This window comes from Elaeis guineensis, chromosome 2 (genome assembly GCF_000442705.2).
Source record: "Elaeis guineensis isolate ETL-2024a chromosome 2, EG11, whole genome shotgun sequence".
In the NCBI taxonomy this organism is placed as follows: domain Eukaryota; kingdom Viridiplantae; phylum Streptophyta; class Magnoliopsida; order Arecales; family Arecaceae; genus Elaeis; species Elaeis guineensis.
Window position 1 is genome coordinate 126,139,550 of NC_025994.2, and position 22,954 is coordinate 126,162,503.

The window sequence follows — 22,954 nt, forward strand, 5'->3', positions numbered from 1 at the left end:
CAAATGCCCCTTATTTTCTGGGGAATAGGAGGGGAAAGTCCGACTGGGAGTCGGAAACCGCTTCGGAGATTAAAGATTCCGTTCCCCTTCTTCTATTCCCATATTCGCACGATTTCTCCCTATTTTTCCCTAATCTCCTCTCTTGACGCTGTAGAAAAAGGTTCCTCTCTTGCAATATCCCCCATCCCTTGATTCCGAGATCTCTCTCCTTGTTCCTTTCGAAGCCCCCGATCGTGCTTTATTAAAGCCCTAATTCCTCTCTTCGCGATCTTCGTCGCCTCTGCTCGCTCTCGATCCGCGGAATCGGAGGAGGGTGTTGGAGAATTCGTCGATTCGACCAGGGTTATGGTTTTTCGCTTTCTTGATTTGATTTCTTGAGGTTTTTTGTGGTTTGCCGGGGGGTTAGGGTTTGGGAAAGGATCGATGGCGACGGGTGGGGAGGAGGTGGAGGAGTACGAGAGCGATCCCGAGGATGCGCCGCTGCCTTCGATGCGGCGGAGGGAGGCTAGCGACGACGAGGATGGTTCGGATGGAGGAGGCAAGCCGGCGAGGAGGGATCCAAGGCTGGGGATTGGATCTGATGTCGAGTTGGACGGTCAGGGCGGAGCCCATGTGTACGAAGATGATGAGGAATTCGGGGCGGAGGAATATGTGGAGGAATTTGAGGCCGAGGAAGAAGTGGAGGAAGAACTTGAAGAGGAAGGGGTGCATCTCGAAGAGTTGATTGGTGAAGAGGGAGGGCATCATGGTTCTGCAGGGAAGGCTGAAAGCCCTGGCGAGGGGGGTTCCCCAGCAGAGCTCGCTGGAGATGGCCGGAGATCTGGTGGGGAACCAGTGGGATATCGGGGCAAGAGTCAAGTAGAAGAGGAGAAGAAGGAGAACGAGCCGTACGCTGTGCCGACCGCTGGGGCTTTCTACATGCATGATGATCGGTTCCAGGAAAATGGCCGAGGTCGCCACAGGTGCTGTTCTTTGGCCTTTGGTTTGCTAAGTGCCCCCTGTCACTGATTTTTGAAGCATATCCGTTCTTCTACTTTATGTTTTTCACTGTATCGTCAATATTTTTCATAATGTTTATAGGAGTTATGAGGAAACAAATGTTCGCTCTTTTAAAATTTTATATAAATATTTTTTTCTAGGTTTGATTTGGTTGATGTTGGTCATGTAGAATATGTAGCATCTTGAATAAGTGAACTATTTTTCTTTTTGATTTAAATACATGAATTATTTTTCATTCTGCACTTGGTCTATGTTTCATCATCAAATACTGCTGTCAATTTGGACTCTGAATATCGAATTGGGCAAACTCAGGACACATCAGAGTACCTTCCAGAATTTCACTTGTGATTTTATCAGATTCAGTTTTTGTAGGTTATTGTTTTCCTCGAGAAAATTCCATTGAAATCCATAGAAATCCTTGCTGACACTTCCTAAACATAGACAAATGATGTATGATCACGTTAAGCTTATTTTAGAAGCCATGGTAGGGGCTTTAATCATAAAGACTTGTTTCATAGAGAGCACTGCTGTAGAGAGCTGCTCCATTCACTGCATAGGTCCTTGTCCTATGTAGCCGTTGGATATTGGTGCAGGACATAAGGGTAGGTGATGTGAGGTGGGCCCTGGGGTTGTCTGTGAGCACCATGCCAGCATCTGTTGGCTGCCACTAGGTGTGAATAGAGCATTGTCGTTTAGCATTTTCTTTCCCAAAGTGAACTGAGGATTTTAGTTGTATATGCTACGATTTCAAAATGTAGGTTTATTCAGCTCATGCCTTGTTTCTCTGCAAGTCTTTAATCATCTTTACTTGTGGTGTTTGTGTTTTCTTTTCTTTTCTTTGCTTGATAACTCCTTCATGGATTTGCTTAATGACAGTCAGCATTGTTCTAGCACATGCTGAGTATATTAGAATTTATTGTGATGTCAGTTCTTTATTTCGCTTGATTTTGCTGATCCACTACTTCACTTTACTAAACACACTCTTATCATGTCAATTTCAGTCAAAGAAAATGAGAGTCCTTATTTGAATGCCAGTTAAGTGGCTGTTATCCTCTTAACTGGCAAACAACTGCAGAACATTGTGTGTTATCTTTATTGGGTCAATGCCCATTGAAAATGGCTTTGCAGATGGAGGTGAAATAGATTTAACCACTGGAACTCTCTCCTTTCTCCTTCACTTTTTTCAACAACTTATCCCACTAACCCTCATCTGTCAACCAAGCAGCGAAATAACCCATTGTTATTTGATTAATGGGTGGTTACCAATGGTGAAAACCCCCAGTTGGCTATTTGGGGACCAAATAGGGCTTGAGTTACAGTTGTGTCATGGGTATTATCTTGAAGCAGTTGCAGTGTGTTGCTGGTTCTGCAATATTTGTATTGCAGTCTTCGCACTATTCCTGGCCTTATTGGTTGGGCTATTTTGTAATAGCATGTAGCTTTATTGACATTCTGCTGGTCAGGTTGTTTGTGGTGGTTTAAGTAAGCATTGGCTGCTTGTTTTATGGTGGTGGTACTTGTTCAAGTTCTTCTGTTTTCTATACAAAATATTGGCTTTTTTTTTTTTTTTTGGTTCTGGTAATGAAACTGACTCTGTCTGCATAGCTCTTCAAACAGTAGCTGTTTTTCCTTTTCTGTTTTCCTGCCCCACCATGTGTATTATCTATTTAACTCAATCAAGTTGCAGTCTTTCTGAAAGTATCAAGGATGACCATGTTTTAGGTTTATTTCAATTTTCTTTTCCTTGCTTGCTACATGATAATAATTGATGCAGCAACTTATAGCCATAGAAGGTTGAAAATGATAGTTAGTTTTACTGTGACAATATGAACTTTGATGCATGTTGCCTTGATATGTAATAGAGAATAATTATTAGATGATGCGTTTACTGCATTTTTAATTATTTTTTTCCTAGCTTAAATAAGTAACTTTAGTTACCTTGTGTTTTTGCATTGAATTCCTCAAATGATGTGGTTTTACTTTTATCATTGCATCTAGGCGAATGTTTGGTGGGCGGAAATTGTGGGACCCAAAAGATGACCATGCCTGGGTGCATGACAGGTTTGAAGAGATGAATTTGAAAGATACACGTTATGATGAGGTGAGGTCTTGTCGTTGAATGTGTTCGCATTTTATCATTTTCTTCATGTGTTCAACTTCATTTGTTCCATATTGTCTTGAAACGACATGCAATTTTCTAAGAGGTGCATAGTCTATTTGTATTCTAGGAGAGAAGAAGATCCAAAGGTCGATTTAGAGGGCGTGGTGGCAGCAAAAGCCGTGGTGGTGATCGTGGGTATGCTAGGGGTAGCAGATCTCGTGCTTACTATGATGATGGTGGCAACCAAAACCGTGCTTCAAAATCGGTGAGAGGGAGAGGGCCAAGGCGCTATGAACCTATCCCCAAAAGCAACAGTGGGTCTCCTGCAACTCAGAACAAGCAGTAAGTATTGAATCCTTTCCCCTTTGTTCTGCAACAAATGTAATTTCCCCTTTTCTGGGCTTTTTTGCTTATGGTGGTATTCACTTGCATTTTCAGATCTGTCAAACCTCAAGAAGCAACACCCAATGTTAATGCAGGGAGAACCTCTTCTCAAACTTCAAGCATGCAACCCGAACAAGTAATTCCTAGGAAGCACGTTTTTGCTTCGAGTTTAAGTTCTGCTTCTCCTCCATTTTACCCTTCTGGGTCATCCAATCAAGAAATCTCCATGATTCAGAAAGGCAATGCACAAACTGGAAGTGCCAATAAGACATTGTCATCTTCGGTGCAGATGGAGGATAATTTTCCACCATCACAATCTAGTTCATTATTGAGAGGAAAAATGGTTGTTGATTCGGTTTCTCAAGATCGGTTATATGTTGATGATTCTCTCCGACAAGTTGCTGGCAAAACCATGGCTAGTTCTCCATTGCAGTCATCTGGATTTTCTTTATTGTCGACCAATGCTGGTCAATCTTCTAATTCCAGAGTTCATGGGAGGGGTTTAAGCATTAGTGGACTGGCAAATAGTCCATCTGCTGCATCACTTAATCAAGCTGCCAGAATTCCTGCTCAGACCCAGCCCCCAACAGCTCAACAGAGACCAGTTCAAACTCCAAATCAACCTGCATTACGAATTCCCACTCAACAGTTGGGTCAGCGGCCTGGCAGTGGAAATCAAGCCTCATCTCCACCTCAACCTCAATCGGCAAATTCATCTGAGGTTGGAGAGACTGATTCACCTCCAGGCTCAAGTAAATCCAGGACAGCATTGGTTGGAAAGGGGAAAACTAGTAATCAAGGAGCTGCAAGGGGTGGTTTTCTGTACAGTGGAGCTCAAGTTATTGGAGCGACTGGGTCTATGGGCCTTGCCCATTGTGACCAGAACTTTCCTGGCACTCCAGCACTGTTGCCAGGTGTGTTCAATTTTGCTTTCTTCATTTTGAATTGCATGAGGACTTCTCTACCACATTAGACAATCATATTAGCTTTGACGCTGCACAAGAAGCATTGTGGTGATCTTTCCACTGCTAAATTTTTACCCCCATCAAGTAGCATTGACTGCCGATTGGTTGTGCCCTGTTCATTTTATTTTAAATATGGTGTTCTGCATTCATAAATTTTTTCCTAGAATATTAGCAAAAAGAAAATTTTATTTTTTGCTTAATTTCTGTAGCATTCATTATGCCTTTTTCCCCTTTTTCTTTTACACAGTTATGCAATTTGGGGGTCAGCATCCTGGTGGTCTTGGGGTTCCTGCTGTTGGTATGGCTCTGCCAGGATACGTGGCTCAGCCACAGCTTGGCTTTGGGAATTCTGAAATGACTTGGTAAAGTAATATGCACATTATTTATCATGTTCAACTAGGCTGAATAATTGATCATGTGCTTTTACCAAACTGGGAATTGTAGATACCTTCTATGACATGTTTGGACCTTTTTTTTCTTTCTTTCTTTTTTTTTTTTGCATTTTACTTGTATTTTCCTGCAAGGCCATTCTAGATCTAAAGTAGATGTTGGTTAGTTATGGTGTTAAATTAGTCGCCAATCAATTTGCATGTTTGTTATGGTGGTTTCAATTATAATTAGCTGCTATGTATTAGAAATGGATGCAGAAATTAATGGTAACTTGCTTATATATTAAATGTCTAGATTGGGACTGGTAGGTTGGTGATGTATGTTTTTTTTGGTATTTCGGTCAGTTAGTTGCATGCTATTGGCATATATGTTTCCCCCAAAAACCAACCTGATAAAAGATTTATCTTGGAAAGAAACATGCAACAGACTTGCTTTGATGTATAAGCTAATTCTTCTCATTTTCCATTAATTAATTGTCAACCTTTTTCTTCCTAATTTGAGTATTAGGGTGCCGGTATTAGCTGGTGCTGCTGGGGCTTTAGGGGCATCGTATTGCTCACCCTATATAGCAATTGATGGTAGTTATTATGCCCGTCCTTCAGGACAGATGTCTTCATCAGTTTCCTCGAGGTAAGTTTTTTTTAATCAATTTTTAGTCTATAGGAATATCCTTTCCGCTTTTCATCTCTTCTTGTAGTTTTTTTAGTTACTTTCAGCTACCTTTTAGTTTTGTTCTCTGTTTTGGACTTCATATGTTGTTTAAATTTATATTTGTTACTATCTGTACATTTTTTTAGTTTTTTTCTCTGTTTTGGAGTTCATATGTTGTTTAAATTTATATTTGTTGCTATCTGTACATGCAAGTGGATGACACCTAGATTTGCATTCTTAGGAACTTTGATCTGGGCAGTAATATGATCAACTGTGTCCAGGATTACCTGGTGATTCAACTGCCAAATGCTAGAGGCACTTCTTCTGTAGAATATTTTAAGTAATCGTGGCCTAAGGTGTCTGATTATACGATCTAAACTTAAAAGCCTGATACCTTTGTTTTGCCAGGCAGAGTTTATAGGTAAGGAATATAATGTAATAGAAGTAGGCTATAATTTTAGCACAGGAATTTGGGACTGTTATAATTTTCTGCTAGATTAATGAAGAATCCATAGGATAATCTAGTGAAAACTAGAGCTAATCAAACACTGGGCAGGCCAGGCTCTACAGTAGAAGTTAGGCCCGATGCCTATGCCTAGGCTTTGTCCAGCTCAAACATCGGGCTTACATTATTGCCTAGGCCCAGCCCAATCTTGAAGAGCCAATTCTAAGCTTGCCCACCAGTCCCGATTTCCTTTTCCCCCTACTATTATAGGCTAAGTGTAATATAATTTTATAGTGAAAAATAGCATCTAAACAGTGCATTTTAGCCAGACAATATAATTTAAGTCCCTCAACCTATTGCAATATAGCAATAATCACTACATGTAAGGCTTAAATGTATTGATTATTAGTTAATATAATTAACTATATATGTGTGTCTATATATATATATATATATTCATATTTCCCATGCCTGGCCCGATTTTCAGATTAGGCCTACTGTTTTTGCCCGAGGCCCCTCAACAGGCTATATTTTAGTGCCTAAGCCCACTAAATTTTGGGTTGGGTGGGGCACCTAGCCTGTGATTAATTCTAGTAAAAACTAGACAAGAGGAAAAGCAATTTTCTTTGCTTTAAAGGTTTTTTATTTTTATTTTTTACCTTGGATTGAAAATAAAAAAGGTGGGTTGGGGGGAGGGGGGCGCGGGTTTATGGGTTTCCATAACTTGAGGGTTACACATCCAAGAACATCATTTGTCACTCGGTGGATGCACCATTTAAGACATCACTCATGCTCTTTTTCCCCCAAAGGTTATCCTTCATCCACATTGAAACTGCACCATTCATGGAAGGGGATCTTAGCAGGTCTATGTAACTTGTGCCTGACCAGTAGGTTGGCCCATGGATTGCCTATTTCTGCGGCGAACTTTTTCAATGTTCAAATACTGACTTTGGGGGAGACCTAAGAATTAACCAGTCCCATGAGGTGGGGCTCAACAAACAATGCAAATGGTCTACCACTGACTAAAGTAGCTTAACTATAGCTCTTATAGCTTTTTCCCTCAGTACAGTTAAGAGCATTTATCTAGATTCCAGAGGAATTTGTCAACATGAAGCTACATGGGAAAGAAAAGATAGTTTTTCTTTCTTTTTGGGTTTTTTCCCCTTAAAATACCTCTGTGTAATAATTAGATTGCAGAGGTTGGGCCATGGCACAACAGTAAGTTTTATCCATATGGACTTGGGTGTCATGGGTTCAAAACATGGAATCAGTCTGCTGCACATGGGGGTAAAGCTGCGTGCAGCCATCCCTCCCCAGACCCACAGTGGCAGGAGCCCATTTACTGGAAGGCCCTTTTTTTTAATAAAGAGATTGCAATGAGTTTACATCAAACACATTCCAATTTCTATTTCTTAATTTATTCTAAAACAGTAAATTTAATTTCTGAGAACTTTCTTTGATGCCTTTCTGTCAATAAGAATGAATAAACAAAGGTGCTGGTCGCTTATGCTTGGGCTTCTGCGAGAAGAAACACATGTTAATACTCTTTATGTTAGAGGGACTCTGTCTTTAGTGCAAGGCAATCTTGGTATGTAATTAGTTTTTTTAATGTATAGTTTTGTTTCTTTAATTTAACATTATCTAGTAGTGATTGTCCTGACTGCACATAATGGCTAAGATATCAGAAGAAAAGAAACCAGGCATTAAGATGCACTAGTTGTGTGGATCTTAATTTTTCACCTTAAATTTGGCACAGACACATTATTGATATTCTTAGACTAATATCTGAGAATTAACTCTTGTTTTGTGATCAATTATGACTCCTATCGGATTTTCTGCCTGACATTTACTTCACATCCAGATAGTTGCTTGTTGCTTTGTCTTATTTTGCTCCTTTCTCTTTTGGCCAATAAGTTGTACATGTAGTTTATATACCTCCCTTTTGTATATATACAGTAAAAAAGGTAATTATGTGACATGATTGCTAGTTTATGGTAGGAGAGTGAATTGCTGCTGCTGCTTCTGTTTTCTTCTTGGGTGGAGGAATTACTTCTTTGTTATGCTTGGATATATAGGAGTGTATGAGTTGAAATTTCATGTAATCTGATCTCATAAAGCATTACTTTTGGTGATCAAAGTTTGATTCCAGTGTGATGTTTTAATTCCTGCATTGATGTGTTGCTGTGCCTTTTCAGTGACATATTTGCAAATTTTTTACTTAAATTCGACCCCCCCCCCCTCCCCAAAAAAAAAACCAAAAAAAAAGTACCCAAAAAAAAAAAAAAAGAAAATACACTGTTTTCTTAAGCTTTGTATAAAATCTTGAATATCACTGATTTCCTATGCTGCAGGGAAACTGGTACAGCTAAACCTGCTAATTCCTGGAAACCTCCAGAGAGACCTGGTAGAGTACTAATACATGCCTTCTTTTATTGCACTTGTAAAATGACTGGTCACAAAATTTATCTTCACCAAAAAATTTTTTAATCCTTTTATTATAGTAAGTTTCTTGAGTTCACTCACCTATTTTGCAGAGATAGTGAATGATGAATTTGGGCAACGCCAGAACAAGCCTCGTAGGTTAGTTAAATACATGTCTGATCTCAATCTGAGTACTTTTGAATTTGTGAAATAGTCGCAATTTCTCCCATTAGCTTTGCTATTGCTTTTTGAATGTGTCAAATATATATATATATATATATAGCATGTATGTATGCGTGTATATATGTATGTAATATTTTGTTTATTTAGTTTTGTATTGATGTATTAGCAGATATTCAGAGATGAACTTTGGCCAGTGAAATACATACTTAAGATTGAGTGTGTTTGAATAAGCAGCTTAAGGTTAGTAACCTAGATATCTGTAGCTGCAAGATGCTTTTTTTTAATCTACCTTTTGTTGTTTTCTCAGTTCTGTTTTTGTTCATTCCTGCAGACCCATTTCCTAGCCCTCTGTGATCTTCAGCTTCTTATCTGGAGCACTTTGGGTTGCCTGGTGTCTCTTGAAACGCTAGGTTTGTGCTCTTTTTGGCATTTGGCTATCATAATCATACAAATTTAAGCTCTCATATTCGATATTGGAAAGCGGGAAAAAAAAACAGGCAGAATAAAGGTATTTTGATGTACTCATGCTATAAATGGCACAATTTTATATCTTGTCAGTCTGATCATTATTTAATTTATTGCCGCTTAATATATTATAGAGTTGTTTACTAATGATATTAGATTTGTTCTAGCATGGCATTTTTTGACTAATTCTTTATTTTAATTCCTCTTTATTGATGGATGACCATGGAAGAAGAATCATGTATCTAGTTTTTTGTGTTCTTTTCTTCTTTGTAATCTTTTACTCTGTACATTTTAGTGGGAATTTTTATACAAGATCGATACTGTAATAAGTCTCAAAAAGTGTTAATGCTTTCATTTTGAATTTTAATATATTTTGTATAGCATTTGTGAGTTCAATGCAGATGACTATGCAGATAGCCTTTATGCTAATCTTGGGTGATCGTAGGGTAGATTGGTACTTAAAATTGTATGTAGTACTTTAAAGTATATGCTGTCCATATTAGATACACATGCGATGCCTGATACTTTCTTGACACGGTTCTCATTAGACTTTTATTTCCCAGTGTTCGCTTTTCTAATTTTAAAAAAAGGGCTTTGGAAAGATGAGGTCTAGATATTAAATACCTGCACTTGTCTTTGTAAGATTTTAAACCTTGGCTGCATCATTAGCTTCTATGAAATGCCTCTGTTTCAACTTGTGTTTCCTGGCACCATCATAGATTTGCAAGTACATTATCATGCAGGTGTGGCTGCGTTGAGTGCTTACTGTGCGTTACTTTGTTGGCTTCTGCAGCTATATAACGCCTGTTCTTGCTGTAACTGTGCGAGAAGACCATTATGCAGCAGGGCGGGTGGCATTCTCTCGTTTGAGCTCTGGTAAGGTATTCAGAGTTATTTTGTTTGGGAAAGCTTAAGATATGGAGCTGAACTGCCATTAATTGCTCGAATCATGAATTTGCAGGTATTGTTTAGTTGTTGATAGAAGCTTGTGAGAATGGTGGCAAGCTTCTGTTAGGAGTGGAGTTGAAAAATAAATTGCAGTGGTGGTTAGTTTTACCTTCATTTCTACTATGTTTTGCTGTGAAGTCTCGTTGGCTAGAATTGCTTGTCATATGGGCTAATGCACCTTGTTAACCTACTGTATACCTTTTTTTAAGTTAATATGACTGGTGTTTATGGTACATTGTGCTCTATCTATATTCTTCTACTGTATGCCTCATCGTGTTCCGATGTTTGTTGTAATATCAATCTTGTACTCGAGGGGCGGATGAGTTGCCACTTTAAATAAAAGGGAAAATACAAAAAGTTTCAAACTGATCTTTCAAGTTTTTGAATTGTTCAAAAGTAGCTTTTTTGTTTATCTGGGCGAGATCAACATATAATAGCATAAGGCGATTGTATGGTAAAAATATCTGTAATATGTATTGAATGGGGTGAAGTCTTAAAAGATTTTTGGGTGAAATAGATCTCAAAGCATACAAGGATTATCTGCTGCGTAGATTATAAGTTTACTCCAATCCTTTTTTCCATCTCTCTACATAAATCTCAAAGAATCCTTTATATAGGATTCTTAGTCAAGGATCATACACTGCATAGCTTTCAAAGCACTTTGATCTCCATTCATTTTGTTTGCATAGATCTTAAAACTCAGTATATGGCCTAGATTATTTGCCACGTAGATCATAAAGCACTTTGAATCTTTTCATTCTCAAAGCACCTTTACAACATGCCACATGGTTAAACATCGCCCACCACATAGATTTTAAAGCACTTCGAATCCCTTCATTTATCCATCAGCATGGATCTTAAAGCATCCTTAAGAGTATATGATGGTTCATAGCCAAGGATCATCCACCGCATATAAATCAAAGCACCACTTACATTCATCTATCTGTACATATCTTAAAACATCTTTGGTGTATGGTGCATGGTTAAGGGTCATCCACGGTATAGGTCTTAAAGCACTATGAACTTTTTCATTCATTCATCTGTGCAGCATAAATCTTATGGCATTCTAAACCTTTCTATTTTTTCATTTATATAGGTCTCAAAGTCCTCTCAGTATATAGCTCATAGTTAATGATCATCCATAGTATAAACATCAAAGCATTTGAACCTCTTCATTCATTCATTTATATAGATTTCAAAACATTCTTAATATATAAGCCATAGTTAAGGGTCATCCATTGTGCGGATTTGAAAGCATCCTGAACTTTATTCATTCATCTGTATGGATCTCAAAGTATCTTTAGTATATGGCCTATGGTTAAGGATAAGTCGTAATGTAGATCTCAAAGTACTTAGAATAAAATTAATCCACTTACATAAATCAAAGCATCCTTAGTATGTGGCTCATAGTTAAGGATCACCTACTGTATGGATCACAAAGTATTTTGAATCTTCTTCATTCATCTACCTACATGGATCTCAAAACACTCTTCAATGTGACCTATAGTTAAGGATCTTAGGTTGCATAGGCTTTAAAGCACTCGGAACTCATTTGTTCGTCTTCCTATATAGATCTCAAAATCTTCTTAATGTTTAATCTATAGTTAAGGATTATCCATTGCATTGATGTTGGAGCACTTTGAACTCTGATCATTCACTTAGATGGATCTTAAAGCATTCTTAGTATATGGCCTATGGTCAAGGATTATTGGTTGGATAGGTTTCAAAGCACCATGAACTATATTCATTCTCACAATCAAAAGGTATTTATATATTTTTGGAGAGGGTGAGGGTATTTTGGTAATCTAACAATTGCAGGCCAAGGGTGTTGGCTAATTGGGGAGCTGGACGATCATTTTGGGACGGAAAGTTGAAGGATCGATTCAAAATCTTTTAAAGTTGAAGAGAAGTCTATCGGATATATTCAAAGTTAAGGGGATGTTAGTGTAATTTTCCTTTCTTAAACTATCATGTCCTCGTGTCCTCTGTGCTGTGGACAAGTTATGGACTCGGGTATTAACTCCTCGCTTATAATATGGCCCAGCTTTTTAACGACCAAAAACTGGTCCCCTCCTGGAATGTTGGCTCTTTGCTTAATGGCGATCCATTGTAAAAAATTTGTCGTGTCATTTTATTTGCTTGTCATGCCAATACAGCCCCGTGACATCAAGCTTCAATGGAGTTATATTATTAAGATGTATTCATTAATTTCATTTCTACGGCATGGATTTGGTGGAGCCGGTATACGATTAAGGAAGTTAAGCCGCCATATTACGTGCATATTGATTGCCCGGAGGTAGCTTGACAATAGATTAGTTGCTGTCAAGCTGGACTGGAGACTTAAGAGGCTTAGAGCGGGTATCCTATATTGGATTATTCTGACTGCTTGGAATGGTATCACTTTATTGCAAGTTACTGTGTTATTCTCCTACTGCTGCATCTTCTCCGTCGCCACCGTGGCTCCCTTCCAATGCCGCTGGGCTACCTTCCAATGCCGCCGGGCTCGAACTCTTGGTGCGAGTGGACTCTAGATCCGGGTTAAAAAATAATATATTGGAACTCTCGGTGCAAACGGACTCTTGATCAGTGTTATATATACATCTCTATTCATATAACATAAATCCTTATTCATCATTCTATATGCCATCTCTCACCTCGTTGTTAGTTTTCAATATTGACCTAATTCTTGTTGTATACGGGTTTATTAAGAATGAAAAGAGTTTTAAGGATCGAAATGGGTGTAGAAATCCATGGCCGGACCATGATCCTAATAGCAATTGTTCTAATGGCGTCTGGGCATCTTCATTTGATATGTGTCAAGTAACAACAGTATAGTGGTCAGAGTTATAAACAGCCAAATAACTCCTAACTCAAAAGGCTCAAGAGCCTAGTCGAAATGCCCAGAGACTCTTAAAACCGACAAATGGCACCTTCCAGCATTATTGCCGGTCACTGCTTGCCCACAGCTTGCAAACAATTTGAAGGTGGATACGCACTTAAACGGGTGTTTGGATCAGCATGTAGCTCCGAAAAGCTTCGAGTCATGGTTACATAATTTGCTAAACTGTGAATAGGATATGATTTGGTATGTACCGATTTGCAATAGGGTAGTACAATATGAAAAATAAAAGTGTAAAATAGAAGTTCAATGAAACCGTTTCTTCAATTAAATTCTCTGAGCAACAAATTTTCTCATCCAACTTCAGCTTAAAAATGTGCTATTTATATTATTTACGTATCTTGATAACTCAAAAATAAAATATACTATAAAATGCATAATCAATAAGAAAAATATATTATTTTATATTGATATATTTATATATTCAACCTATTCTCAGCGGATCTGTAAGTCTAAGCATTGAATTACCACTGAACAAGCGGGCCAATGAACAGGGTACCCGGTTTGAATGTCTCGTCTGGAGGTTCATGGTGTGGGTGCTGCGTGGATGATGATTCACGAGCATCAGGTCAACGACTGACTCAACTGACGTTAGTTGAAGACTTCTTGAACAATTCTAAGCACATTAAATCCACATGATTTAGCCTGTACAAATCCAAATCAGCTTTGAGGTGAACCCAATCGATAGTGTTCTTGACAACTTTGTACCATGATTACAACATGATTTGTCTCACCCTCGTTCAAGCAAAACCTTAACCTCATGAATTGAATCAGGTCAAAGATTTGCTCCATATCCAACCTATATATGGATCTGAGTCACAATTTTGATTCAAACCTAGCTCAGACTGAAAAAGCTAAAGCTCAGGCAAAACCAAGTCAGGTTAAATTGGAGGGCCGCCCCTGCTTGAGTAACGTTGTTGTCCGGTGGGTGTCATGGTGCAACCTGAAGCACTTCGCCATATGATGTCTGGACCTGCTTCCTTATATGACAGATAAAAAAGACGGAATCAAAATATAGAATGGAGCGCACACAACATCCCACAATGAGAAACATCAAAGTACTTATTTCTACCTTGATTAATTTTAATCAAATAGCAGATTTCTGGCCAACATAGAGCAAGTCAAAAGAGTTTGGACCCAAGAGTTTCCTCCTATCTTAGCTTATTTCTAAGGAGTTTCTTTAGATGATCCCATGAATACAAATGATGGTGAAAAATGGCATTAATCTCTGATTTATTTCAGCTCGCTTAACTTAGAGAGTGGATTAATTAATATGTCCTTTTACCAGGATAGCAGATTTTTCAAAGAAATTACTAATTAGCATTGTTCTACCACATATATTTTGGATCTTTCAATAAAATATTATCACGTCATCCATTGTTGGAAAAAGATCTATTACCATCTAAATTTGGTTGAAAATTTTGAATGAAAAAAAAAATAATATTAACCATGATTAATTAGCTGATAATTTTTATTATTTTGAATGAAAAAAATTATATTTTTTTAAAATAATATTATAATTTTTTATTGAATGATTCAAGGCACATACGGTAGTATGGTTTTAATCAATAATTTCTCTATTTCTCCGCAGATCTAGCCTAGCGGCCACCTTGCTTGGGCGCATGAGACGTCCCGGGTGCCCCCGTCTCTTCTCGTGTCACCGAGCGGGGTGCATGTGACTCACGCGAGCACCAAGACCACCGCAAGAACCTTCATCCCATGAGACCGTCAGAAAGGAGGATCCACCAAACGTAGACAGAAGATGAGAGCGAATGTTCTTGCATTAAGCTCTATAGATAAATAAATAGGCAATTGAATTTGTTAGTTAATCCCCTGCATTCAACATCAAGTCCAATTTGCATGGAAATGACATAGACAAAGTTTGTTAAGTAATTAAACGCAAAAACAATTCCCCTCTGCCACAAATAACAAAAAATGCCAGGTTCCATGAAACAATTAGATGCAAGAGGCTGGTACACCAACCTTCGTGAAATTGGACTTAATTGGTAGGGAGAAATCTAAACGAGAGAGAGGAAAAGTAAAAGGGATCACGATCAATTTAAATTTGAAACAATTCAGATGCCACATTGCCTTCTCAATAATGGATGACCCCACTATGTTTCTGTTTGCACATCAAAGGGTGAAGCTGTGTGTGCTGGCCACAGTACTCAAAGTGGCTCTAGTCACGTTTCCCTTGAATGGTCTGTTTACTTTTCTACAGGAATGCTCCACCCATCAGCTCTCTTGGTGGTTTTTCTTGCCTGCAATGTACCAAAACTCTGACAGAGATGGCCCATAATGTTCAGAATGATTCTACTACTTTACCGTCCAGGAGGTGCTAGACTATTCTTTTTCCGGAGTCTGTCATGCCTAAGAAGTAAATGGACACCGTTATCCACGATTTCAAGTGAGAAAAGAATGTAGGTCAGGTGATGTAGGTGAACCACTTATGCTCTCATGTAAGTCGAACATTAATCCGAGATTAATTTTAAATGTAGAGCCATGAAGATGACCATATACCCATTCTTGTGTATGGCATACCTGCAGATTATGTTCACCAGCAATATATCTGCCATATTTGTGTACGTATCAAGACTAAATTTATTGGTGTTTTCCTTTGTCAATTTGTGTAATGGTTGGCAGCTCAATTCATACTTCCAGTTATCTTGATTGCAATTGGATGTGACACATAATTTGGTGCTTCTATGGCAATAATTTAAGCCTTCAAGGGTCGTAATAGCTAACGTTCAGAAAAACATAATGGCACATGCAATACGTAACATATATGATAACACCATCTTTATCATAAGAATTCTTAACCAAACTCACCTGTAAATATCTTTCTTCCAATCTTTAGCTAACCATTCACATGCTCTCAAGCTATAGATTCCCACATCAATCTATGAAATAGCTTGTTTATTATTCAGTGGAGAGGTTTAATTCTCCCCTGAATATTAAATATCTGGATTATCTGACTCTTGTTGCTCCTTTGGCACCTACTCACATGGGGGTTGCACCCACTTCTCTGCTGGCAACCAGAATTTGACACTGCATCCTTTTGCTGGAAGTTCCCATGCAATTATTTCTTGGAGGTTGGTCAGATGAAGAAAACTCAGTCACAAGTGAGGTTTACTAGTTGGACCACTTTGATATTGTTTTATTTGGCCAATTTGACTAGATGGGACTATACATATATATATGTGTGTGTGTGTGTGTGTGTGTGTGTGTGTGTCTTCTCATTTAACTTCCTTGGTCATGCAAGTTTGGTATTTCATGGGGTTCCTTGGATTTGGCCCTTCTGAAGGTGTTCTGTCCAGGGGAAAACAGGGAGGTTCTTGCGTCAGTGTATTGGGTTCTTTTGACTGTCTGTGCACTTTGTAGTGCAGTTTAGGGCAGTTCCAGGACTAATGGGGAGACTAGGTTTTGACAGGGTTTTGGATTTTTTCTCTCCTTCAAACTATCCAAATTCTTGTCTTTGCATGAATCCCATGGAGGAAGAAGACAATATTGAGAGAAAAGCTCTGATGAAAAGCCATGTAGAGCATATGTTAAAGATTGGAGATATTGTTGATGGAAACAAGACACTGGCTTTTCATCTCGAGCCCAAGGTAATCTTTGTTCTTAATTATATATCTTTTTGGTAAACATTCTTAATTATGTTTAGATTTATATCAGTTTCAGTATTCATACTGTTTCCTTCTTAAAATGTTCTCTTTGTGAAAGATATTTCAAAGAAGATGAAGCAAACTTATTTTTTTCCATCTACCTTTTCGTCTCTCACTGATTTCATTTATGCAGACCGTAGTTTTAAGAGTGTCCATGCATTGCCATGGCTGTGCAAGAAAAGTGAAGAAACACATCTCAAAGATGGAAGGTAGGAGCAAGATTTTTCTGCTTTTTTTTATTTTTATTTTTACTGTGAAAGGAGTGAAAGCTCATATCTATTATAATAATCTACAATCTCTAAAATATGAGCAATATAAACTCAAACATATGGATCTACTGTTTCATCTACTGACCTACTAGCAGGAAGGCTATGCTATCATGAACGATTACTTAGAGAGGGGAAAGATGAAATTTGAAGTAAATATGGGAAGATCAGCACGCATTTATTGTTTGGTTTTCATATTTTTCACTCCAAAATTTTAGGTAAGTTTTTGGGAAATCAGGGTTTTCAAAGAAGTCTCTCCTTTCTTTCATCATAATCTGCTCGCATCTAAATGAATCAAAGCCCTGTGGAAACTCAGATAGAATGGGTTAAACAGTAATGCCACATCGGATTGAATTTCTTACTTTTGATTATAAATTTTTAAGAATTATTTGTTATACAATTTATTGTAAATAAAAAGTTACTTGCATTAGTGAAATGAATTTATTCTCTTTTTGAGTACATGTAGTTCTGAAGTTAATTCAACTACCACATATAGAATGTGATATAGAAAATTATTGAACATAAAGCATGTGAAACATACAGGACTCTCATGAACTTGTGCCATCAGATGACCAATTAAATATACCTACAAGTTTTAGTTGTAGTCTGCAGATCTGGTAATGCTTTACCAGTTGACTTTTCCAAGGAAAGTTGGGCAATCTTTCGGTAGATCGATAGAAGAAAGCACTCATCAGAATCATTGTCTGAGCAAGGATAAAAAGCTTTTATTTATCGCATATTGTGCTGGATTTATCTAATGAACCCCACGGGGTAAATGTCAAGTATGACCTACATCGCGTGCGCTAAGATTTAGATTTTCCTCCAATTAATGATTTCAGAGCGATCTACTCAAAATAAGTCAGAACGTGTGTATATTCTCTAACATGCCTTTTTACCAATTCACTCTTGTCTTTGTTAAGATTATTTTTCCCTTTTTACATGCAAGATCTGCAGCTTCCTACAAGCTTAGAATTATTTTTTGAATCCAAAAAACCCAATAGTATGAGAAATTTAAAATGCTAGCACTTTCTTTTCTTTTTTCCTCTTTTATTCCAAATAATTATCCCTTGGATCCAATTCCATTTTCAGCTCCTACATTGAAAATTCTTGTAAGGGTCTTAACAAGAATACATTGCTTCACGTGGAGTTATTGGAATACCGGGATAATTCACAGAAGCTAGAGAGAAATCAAAACCATCAGGAAGGGAGAAGTATATATATTAACTTCTTGTAGTCTCAAATAGTATAAACTTGTGGACTTCTAGTGAGTGACTCCTTCGGAAACACTTTTTAAATTTTATCAACAACTTAAAAGAAGGCAATGACAGATCCGTGTGTATGATCAGGCAAAGTAGTGAAAAACTAAATTATTATATCTCTCACTCTCTCACTAACTCTCTTTTTTCTCTCTCTAGGAGTGACCTCCTTTGAGGTGGACTTGGAGAACAAGAAGGTGGTTGTGATGGGGGACATCACTCCTTTAGAGGTCTTGGAGAGTGTCTCGAAGGTCAAGTTTGCAGAGCTATGGGTCGCCCGTGAGTCATCAAAAAGTGCATTATTTGATGAAGGCACCAACGCACGGTCTTCAAGCTCTCGCTGATGGATACAAATAGCCGTAACCACCTCTCCAAAACATTGCAATTGGTCGTTGTCCCACATATCTTGTCCCGCGTCAGTTGTTTCGCTTCATCTGGCTTTCCTTCCCTGGTGATGAAGTTAAATTTTTCACATATTTTCCCTCCATATTTCATGTGGGGAAATGGAAAAATATATATTGCTACATTATGACTCCAAGCAGAAAACAATTGTTTGGCATCCTCTTGGCTGTAAATGTCGTCTGATGTGTTGCGTTATAGGAGCTGATCATATCGCCGTTGCAAGGCATCTTGGGGATACCATCTATCATGTAGGGATATAATAACTTCTCCTCTCAAATGTAATCTTAGGACCATCTAAGTTTTCACATAGAGGCCTAGCTAGTCCAAAAATAAAAGTTCTCACATTAAATAGATTATAGAATAGTAAAAATTAGATCAATTTTTATGATAAATTATATCCTACACTCCATGCATCACATTATCCATGCACTACATCATTTAGATTTTCTATTCTAATGGGTCCTATGTGGCTTGTCTCATATTGTCGCCATCCTTACCACATCGTAAGCTCGGACTATTTTTGTGGTATACAGGTGACATGATGCACATGATATAAGATATAATATCTCTTAATTTCACAGTTGCATAACTGTCCTTTCCTTCTAAATTAAAATCATGACACTGTCAGAGTAAACAATGTCAAGGAGAGGAATCACACATCATCCACGTAATTTTGGTGTTAGATTTTTCTGATATTCAAGCATTTGTCCTCCATAATTGTGGATACATCAGCTTATTTGCCCTTTGTTTCTGAGCAGATAATAAATGGATGCTGGCAGTAGTTTCGATTGCTTTGATGAGGGGGATGAGTAAACTCCAAAGTGTAACATTATTCTCATGGGGGGCTATGGTTCATGTTTATAATTGGGATTCCCTTATTAATTGTAATCAAATTGGTGTTCTTAATGTATATGTCTTGTATATTAGTCTAGATTCATTTGTATATCTTGTATATTGATCTAGATTTATTTTGTATAAATTATGAAAGATTTTATGGTTGATTTTTTATATAATTATGTACAAAAAATTTTACATTTCTTAATTTTGGTTGATTGATTTTCTGTACAATTATATATAGAAAATTCTATATTTTCTTTTATGTTAGAGGCCTTGTATTTCTTTTGTGTCAAAAGGCTCTATCTATAAATTAGGCCCTTTCATTGTACATTTGAATCAATACAAATAATTTTCTCATTTTCACGGGTGTAAGCATTGTGTAAGAGTGCTCGGGGTGATTTCTTATTGAGGGCATATTTGGATAATCCATGAGATCGGAAACAGGATTTCCAGCATAAAAGAATAGCAGGAGTAGAATTTCTTCCAGCATTAAAGAATAGCAGGCTCACGTCGGCCTACATTAATTGGATGTTCTCCTGCCTATTCCCATAGGAAGAAAAAATATCCTGTTTTCAATTCCATGAAAGGCATCCAAACAGACCTTCAAAAGGGATACAAACCTAGTATGTACTGTGCAAACAAAAAAGAAATAAGAATCCCTCTGATGAGATCTAATGCATAAGTGTCGGTATGATCGCAGCCAAGCATAAGAATAAAAAGCTTTGCAAGTCATGTATAAGGATTTGTGCACGCCCATATATGAGTCACGCATGATGATGGTTGATTGTCTATTGCATCTGTGTCTAGCGTTCATGGGACCTTCTCCCCAGCATCTTCCAAAATAACGTCCTGTTAAACTAGGCTCCATTATATTTATCTGAGAAAGTAATAGTAACACCGTTGATAATTAAAAGTGATACCAAGCCCTGCAACAATGCAGTGTGGGTTAGAGGTAAGCGTGGAGGATAGAGAAGCATGGCCAAACCCTGCATGTGAAGCTTAGTCCCACCTCTTGATTTACGTCTTTCCACAGAACTAAAATTAAAAGAGAAAAGATATAGAAAAGAGAAAAAAAAGATAAGGACAGAAAATTTTTTTTTTATCCAAATAAGTATTGTTACGATTCTAATAATATGGATGGTATTAATAGTCTCATATCTGTTGTGAGTCAAAAAAGACTTGTGCTTATAAGGAAGAAAAATTTTTTCCCATATGAGACATATTTTAAAAGATAAAATTGTGAAACCTATAGACCAGAGTGGACAATACAAATGGTCCTCGGACTGTACACATCGGAGTTCTTCTTAACTGAGGGATTTTGTGAAGAAGATTTTGTTGTAGTTCTAATAATGTAGAGGATACCAATAGGATAAAATTATGAGGTCAATAGACCAGAACAGATAATACCTCATATGACGGATCAAGTCTTTATCTGCAATAAATACTAATGTATTTATTTGGAAAATAAAATATTCTCATCTGTCATTTGTTCGGCATGCAAAACTTTTTGATTTCTTTTCCAGACAGATCACATGGTGAAACTATCTTTATTTTCCTAAGTTAATACTCTAATCCTAAAAGTTCTCATTTTTACTTCTCCCACGAAGAGACGCTAACAAAATGTCATTTTTCGTTTTTAATTAAGTGGTTGCTTATAGGCAATCTTTTATGCGGCTTTACATGCTAACATGGCCGCATGAGATTTATAAAATGTATAAAAGTAATTAAAAAAATAGATATTTGTCGCCAAACGTGGGCAGGTTGCCCTGTTTGAGCGCAGCCACGTTCACACGTAGATTTTTTTTATTTTTTATTTTTATTTTTAATTTTTTTTGAGGAATATGGGAGGCTGAAGACCACCCAGCTTTTATTCAGGCAGAAAATATTTACTAATTATAAAAAAGGAAAAAATGTTAGCAGGAAGATAAAAGCAGAGCTCCCTTTTTTTTTTTTTCTCTCTCTCTCACAACTTTCACAGAAGCTCCTGCTTCGATACAAGAAAACGTTGAGCTTCCTAAGAGATCACAGATTTGCATACCCAAGTCAAAGGGGATTTCATAACACCCTTAAGTCGAAGCACGGGAAACAAAAACATCCAAAAAAAAAGAAAAGAAATTAATAAGTTAAAAAATAAAAGTAACATTTTTTATCTTCCACTAGAGAGATTTATGAACAGCATGTTCTATATTTTCAAAGGTTGGAATATAAAAGGTAAAAGTTAGATATGAATATGAAAGATTTTATGAACTTATATATAAAAAACTCAAAACAAGAAAAATGCAACCATACTTGAATGGAACAACAAAAAGCAACCTAAAGTATCATTTAGAGGGTGCTGCCAAGAAACAAAGGGCATCAATCTAGTTTTTAATATTATTACTAGAAAGTTTTGGTGTTTATTCCTGATCAATTCTTAATTTTATCTTGTTTTAGATAAATTGGACAAACTAGACTATTCAAGTATAGACATGTTCTTGGAAAATCAGAAAACACAATATCTAAAAATTGAGCAAGAACATATGTTGTGTAGTTCCATAATATAATGTTAGTGTAGTTGGCTACATAATCACAATTTTACTATTAGTTTTTTTTGTAGATTCGTGATATCTTAAAAAAAAAAAAGTAATATGCACGTTATTTGCCAGCAATCCTTTAGAAAGGAATAAGACCTATCATCAGATGATGAATCTGAAAGTTATTTGGTAACTATAAAAAAAAAAATTTATAAAAAAATATGAAAAATTTTCAATATTTGCATAACATAAATCAACCGTCTTAATACACTAAACTGTTCTACCATCGAAATTATATTATCAAAAATTTTGCATCTATCAAGGATGATAAAGCATCACTAAGATTTTTAATGCAATGGAAATGTAACATCAAAAATTCTGATTCTATCCGGGACTAATGGAGCGCCATTAAGATTTTTGATAATAAATTTTGTTTCATTAAAAAAAAATCTTTCTCATCTTGAGAAAGTAAGAGAGCGATAATTAGGGGTGAGCAAAAATTGAATCTGAACCAATCAAATCGATGAAACTGAACCAAATCGACTTTGGTTTAAAATTTTATTTGGTTTAATTTGGTTGATTTTTGACATATAAAAAATAGATGTGAATTGATTCAGATTTATCAGTAAATAAAATCATTCTCAAACTAAATCGGATCGGTTTTAATAAAACAACGTTATTTTGATTAGGGTGTTATTTATGTTGAAGTATTAATATATTAAAAAATAATTTTAAATTTATGATATTATTTATCAATTTGATTTTATGTTAATTAGTCTTAAATCATAAGTGACTTACTTACTGGATTGTTTATTTTTTTTATAATATATTAAAAAATTTTATCTTAATCCTTAATAATGATGTTTGTTTAAGAATTTCATTTTATTGAGTGACAATATCTTATGTCAATTTAAATCATTTTATTTAATAATTTTTTTTTATGGTACTCTGAAAAAAAAATAAATTTTCATAAATCACAAAATAATAATAATAATAATAATAATAATAATAATAATAATATAAATCGATAAATCGAATCAAATCAAATTATTTAGATCATGTTGATTTGATTTTAATTTTTTATTAATTTATTTTGATTTTTATAAATATTAAATTGTTTAAAACTGATTTGATTTAGGTTTGAATATGAAATCGATCCGAATC

The 22,954-nt window shown here is 36.5% G+C and overlaps 2 protein-coding genes across 8 annotated transcripts; both read left to right on the plus strand.

The window, feature by feature from the left end:
- On the plus strand, positions 1–10,321 carry LOC105055445 (protein MLN51 homolog). Of its 6 annotated transcripts, none has more exons than XM_019854302.3 (12): positions 1–962; positions 2,998–3,100; positions 3,228–3,442; positions 3,539–4,398; positions 4,697–4,811; positions 5,347–5,469; positions 8,287–8,339; positions 8,470–8,515; positions 8,706–8,779; positions 8,871–9,047; positions 9,748–9,880; positions 9,966–10,321. In XM_019854302.3, the coding sequence occupies exons 1-9, from the start codon at positions 424–426 to the stop codon at positions 8,734–8,736; spliced, it is 2,085 nt and encodes a 694-aa protein (XP_019709861.1). In that variant the 5' UTR covers positions 1–423; the 3' UTR covers positions 8,737–8,779; positions 8,871–9,047; positions 9,748–9,880; positions 9,966–10,321. The 6 variants fall into 6 exon arrangements, with proteins under 6 accessions (XP_019709861.1, XP_010936660.1, XP_029118751.1 ...); XM_010938358.3 differs by having other exon boundaries at positions 9,798–9,880; XM_029262918.2 differs by having other exon boundaries at positions 8,871–8,949.
- A 5,755-nt stretch (positions 10,322–16,076) lies between these two features.
- Positions 16,077–19,538, plus strand: LOC105057867 (heavy metal-associated isoprenylated plant protein 45). 2 transcript variants are annotated; one of them, XR_002165350.3, is made up of 4 exons: positions 16,077–16,459; positions 16,650–16,725; positions 18,198–18,688; positions 19,199–19,524. XR_002165350.3 is itself a non-coding variant. In XM_010940947.4 (3 exons), exons 1-3 carry the CDS (start codon positions 16,259–16,261, stop codon positions 18,380–18,382), a joined length of 462 nt encoding a protein of 153 aa, XP_010939249.1. In that variant the 5' UTR covers positions 16,077–16,258; the 3' UTR covers positions 18,383–19,538. The 2 variants fall into 2 exon arrangements, 1 of the variants encoding a protein (XP_010939249.1); XM_010940947.4 differs by having other exon boundaries at positions 18,198–19,538.
- The last annotated feature ends 3,416 nt before the right edge of the window (positions 19,539–22,954 follow it).